Source organism: Octopus bimaculoides, chromosome 20 (genome assembly GCF_046866305.1).
Source record: "Octopus bimaculoides isolate indiv1 chromosome 20, ASM4686630v1, whole genome shotgun sequence".
Classification (NCBI taxonomy): domain Eukaryota; kingdom Metazoa; phylum Mollusca; class Cephalopoda; order Octopoda; family Octopodidae; genus Octopus; species Octopus bimaculoides.
In genome coordinates, this window is record NC_142947.1 from 41,995,000 (window position 1) to 41,999,999 (window position 5,000).

The window sequence follows — 5,000 nt, forward strand, 5'->3', positions numbered from 1 at the left end:
TGGGAGGACCAATACTTATTTCTACTGCCTTTTGAAGGATTGATCATCTAAACTCCACAGATTCAGAAATCTTAGAATAAAGATTTTGTGATATTTAAGTAGATGATAAATATGTTTTATAAGATATAAGGTAGGAATGGAACGGAAAGCTTTCCTGATTAATAACGGCAAATAGAATGAATGGTTTGCGTAGAAGTAACTGGTTGTTGTTGAAAGAATCAGGCATGTTATGTACTAAGTAATGTGGTGGTTCATGGTCCTTGTCAGAATACGAGTTGTAATCTGAAAACCAAGATGTCTGAGATAGTAGCGTCAAGTATTAGACTTTCTAAGGCTGTGCAGGAAAAGATGATATAATTCTATGGTGGTACTTCATTTGGGGCTTTGCTGAATCATGAGACAGAAAACGAAATACTGTTAAACGAAATAACATTTTATTTCAACGTTAAATTTGGTAAGCTGAAATCTTACAACGTGTTTATTAGAATTATTCGACTGATTTAGATTTTTTCTGAGGATATTTCTGGCATTCTATGTCGCCTCTTTTGTATAGTCTTCAATATTTTCTGAAAACTAATGCACCTGTTTATTTAATGATAGATATAATTTAAAGAAAATATTAGGTAACACAAAAATTTATATTATTTCCTGTAATTCACCGATATAATTTCATATGGAAACGAATTTAATTTCTATTCAATATTTACTGCACACAACGCAGGTTAATTCTTGACCATCGACATACGGTGGACATGGCAATGAACCACAAGCAGCCTGAACGAAATAGAATACAGCTCCATTTTCGTTTCTGTAACCGGCTGGATCAGCTTCTGGTGCATAGTCCACGCACACATATTCTTGTCTGCCCTTTTCTCCGTGATGACCGGACATCAAATATCCTGAATACTCAGTTGACCAACCAGGATAACACTCTGTCCTGGCTGGTAATATCATAACAACAGCAGGCTGGCGTGTCAAACAGACAGCACACGGAACGTTGTGATTATGAAGTGATTTAGCGTTAGCAAAAGAAAAGAGTTTATTAGTGTCGTAATTTTGAAGTTGATATTCACTGCCATAAATCAAACCTCCTTCTTCAACTTTTGTAGTATAATTGGCCCAAATGGGATCGTTAGGTAGACATAAAAGATTACTTCCGCCACCTGTGTGGTCATAGCATCCTCCACCAACCACACCTAGAATTGGTAAGAATAAATCAAGGAAAAAAGATATTAAGCAAAGTTATACATGAAATACCGGAAACATTGATTACAATTTGACACTTAAAAGAAGTCGTGTTTACTCATGTGTGAACGAATTGCGGTGTATATGTTAGTCTTCATGTGAGTGGAAGCTGTGCATGTGTGTGCATGTGAGTGGAAGAGTGCGCATGTGTTCGCAGCTGTGCGTTTGTCTACTCTTCATATATATATTCTTACAGATATAGGGTAAAAATTAATAATTAATTAATAATTAGTAAGTTTACCAAGTAGTTCGGTGTGTTAAAAAACATTATCGGTAAACTTATACAAAAGTTTTATGATTATAAACATAATTAAAATTAGGGTTCAGAAAAAATTGCTTCACCACACACCAAAATTAGAAATAGTAGCTAAAACTACTATTATACTACCATAATATATCTCTCAGACAGTAGCACTCGCAACTCACACAAGCAAAAAGAAAAAATAACGAATCTACCCGGCTTTGGTTAACTTTATACGCGTTTCGGGGTTAAAGAGGTGTAAATTATATTACCCGATCTTATATCCTCTTTAATCCTGAAACGCGTATACAGTTAATCAAAGCCGGATAGATTTTTTTCTTTTTGCTTGTGTGAGTTGCGAGTGCTACTGTCTGAGAGATATATTATGGTAGTATAATAGTAGTTTTAACTACTATTTCTAATTTTGGTGTGTGGTGAAGCAGATTTTTCTGAACCCTAATTTTAATTATGTATACATATATATATACGTGTGTGTGTGTGTGTGTGTGTGTGTCTGTATACGGTAGGTATTTGTGGTTGTGATATGTATTGCATGGGGTAGATGTTTCTGCGTGGATATCAGTAGACAGAAAAAGGAAAGGGATTTTGTAACGCATGTAGTCGTGTTTTCCCGAAATGGAAAAGATGTCGTTCGCGCTTGAATGGAAAAATTGTTGGTGATAGAAATTGTAGGTGGTGTGAGTAGAAGAATACGAAAGACGGCGAGATGCAGAGAATTTGTGAGTAAGAGGTGATGAATTATTGTTTAGTCGATCATACGGGTGTGGGTGGCTAAATCTATCGGTTAGTCTAGGACGAGTCGGGCCTACATAGTTGTTATAATCACACAGATTTTATTTCATGCAATAGATGAACTGGGTGGGGGTGAGGAGGGTGAATTGTGAAGTTCATTGATGGCGTAGTGCTTAACATGAATGGACAACAGATTTGGCAAGCGATAAAGGATATGTGTGGGGTTTATAGAGAGCTGATTCATAACATTTTCAAAGGATGTGAGGGTGGTTGAAGAAGAGATGTAAAGCAGTAGCTTTGAATTGGAAGTGTCGGCGTTACCTTACAAAGATATACTGGACAATTAATGAGGTGAGGTGGTGCACGAAAAGAGAAAGATTTGAGGTATAGGACGATTTCGCTGAGGCGGAGAAGAATAGAAGTTCACTCTGTACTCAGTTGTGTTCTCTCAGTAATACTTAGTCTCTCTATACTTTACTTAATAAATACAGCCCTCAGTTAGCTTTTTCCATTAGTTACAGTATGTGGTTTGTCCAGTCCACATTGTACATTGTGTGTCCATTTCATTAAACATTTACTGTCAGTCATCAATTCCAATAGACTCCGTTCAATTTAGTCTATAACGACAATCATTAGGCACTTTAGTTAATGTTAGTCAAGCTGCCACTCTTCACCTGTGGTCACACACGTACAATACCACCATCCATTGCCAGTACAATTGATAACCAGTAAGGAGGTTCGGTATTTGATATCTACGATCAATACCAGCCAGCCTATACCTGACTTCAGTCTCGCCCCTATCTATAATTTCAAGTACAGATATCTATATTCTGTGATTAGATAACATCCTTTTCACCTGGTCCATAGTAGACAAGATATAAAATTCTGATTTGACCAAACACCTACAAAGGAGTAAGCAGTTCGCGTACTCTCTATAGGGCCTATAGGTATCGTTTGAAACGTGATATGTCATCAGATGATTTGCTGGAGTGTGCGTGCGTGTGCGTGAGAGAAACGGAGAGAGAAGGGGTGACACAAAGAGAAAATGAGAGGAATAAAGAGAGAAGAGAAAGATAAAAGGAGGATAGAAGTATAGAGTATACTAACCATCATATACAAGCTTTGAATAAGGAGGGCAACTTGTTCTGCCCCACCGGGTATACAATGATCCGAGACCGGGTTCTGTGAAATTAAAATGAAAGAATGTAGTTTAATAGGAAGAATTCTTGAATCCTATGCAAAGAAGTCGTTGGATAGGAAGGAATTGTCTTGTACGATATAAAATTAGTTCTTACTTGGTGTGTCATCAGGTTTATCGTCAAGAGATTTCTTGGTGATGAAACGGTTCTGTGAAAAAAATAGAGTATTTACTATCGTTTAGAACTTAAAACGATGCAATATATGACAACATTTTCGGACAGCTTTTTATGAAGATGTGGGTAACGTCGACATCGTCCATTACACCAAATATGTTATATCGTGTTACGTCTTGGAGGTTTGCTTGAATTGCAAGCCTTTCTGTGTATCTGGTATTTCATTATTTCATGCTTTCATACGGCAAAGCATACACATTACGAAGACAGCTAATAACGCTGTTCCTTGTCAAGAGTAGACTAATTTTACTAAAATTTCTGTTAATTTGAAGATAACTAGAAACGTAGACTTGCGTGATATTCTGCTGACGTACAAGAAAGCCCGACGCCAACCTTTCATGTACGGAGTCCTAATCCGTTGTTGGACATTTCCACTGCGTTCATATGAGAAACTGTCAAGGAAATATGATGCAATATTGAAAAGTTGCTTGAATTGAAGCAAAAACTCTGTTACCTTGATTTTCTTTAGCGTAGTTATCCATCATGATCAATGAAGAGTCGGACATTTCTAGCACTGGTGAATAATATTCCGGATTTAATCTCGAAAGTCAATATATCATTCGGCGTTCAATCGAGTATCACAAAAATTAGCAAGAAAGATGTTAAGGAACATACATAGTAGGTTATAAATTGGCTGCATACGAAAGAGAGGAGGATTAGATATTTTGTACACTGGTGCTATATAAACTGGTTATTCACTCCTAAAATATAGAGCATATATGTAGATGTGCATACGTATGTAGGTATATGTGCATATATATATATATATATATATATATATATATATATATATATATATATATATATATATATATACTGTTGTGTCTAGGGAGATTCATTTTCTTATTGTGCCTTAAAATTTAACACACTCAGCGTTAAAATTTCCACAATTTTAGGAAAATAAAAATAAGAAATAAGTGGAAATTTTAACGGCGAGTGTGTTAAATTTTAAGGCACGATAAGAAAATGGCTCTCCCCAGACACAACAGAATATGCTTCAACACACGAAATCACAGAAAAAACGTTGCAAACCGATTCCTCTCTTCGTGCTTTCTAGGGATATATGCATAATGCACGACTCTCTGCAGATATATATATATATATATATATATATATATATATATATAGAGAGAGAGAGAGAGAGCGAGAGAGAGAGAGAGACAGACAGACAGATAGATAGATAGATAGATAGATAGATAGATAGATAGATAGATAGATAGATAGATAGATAGATAGATAGATAGATGTAGATATAAATATATGTATATATACATATGTACATTTGAATACGTATATTACGTATATTTATAGGACAGGTGGTTCGAGGTAAGAAGCTTCCTTCCCAAACGCAAGGTACTGCGATCAGTCCCTCTGCGTGGAACCTTGGA

General features: G+C 35.9%; 1 protein-coding gene across 1 annotated transcript in view; it reads right to left on the minus strand.

Moving 5' to 3' along the window:
• Positions 1-412: 412 nt before the first annotated feature.
• LOC106883687 (short-chain collagen C4) overlaps positions 413-5,000 on the minus strand; it is a 6,007-nt gene continuing 1,419 nt past the window's right edge. The window contains exons 2-4 of the mRNA XM_089338437.1: positions 3,535-3,586; positions 3,347-3,421; positions 413-1,196 (exon numbers count right to left, since the gene is read on the minus strand). Of these exons, the coding sequence (XP_089194563.1) occupies positions 697-1,196; positions 3,347-3,421; positions 3,535-3,586 (627 nt within the window). The 3' untranslated portion in view covers positions 413-696. The remainder of the gene's footprint in view (positions 1,197-3,346; positions 3,422-3,534; positions 3,587-5,000) is intronic.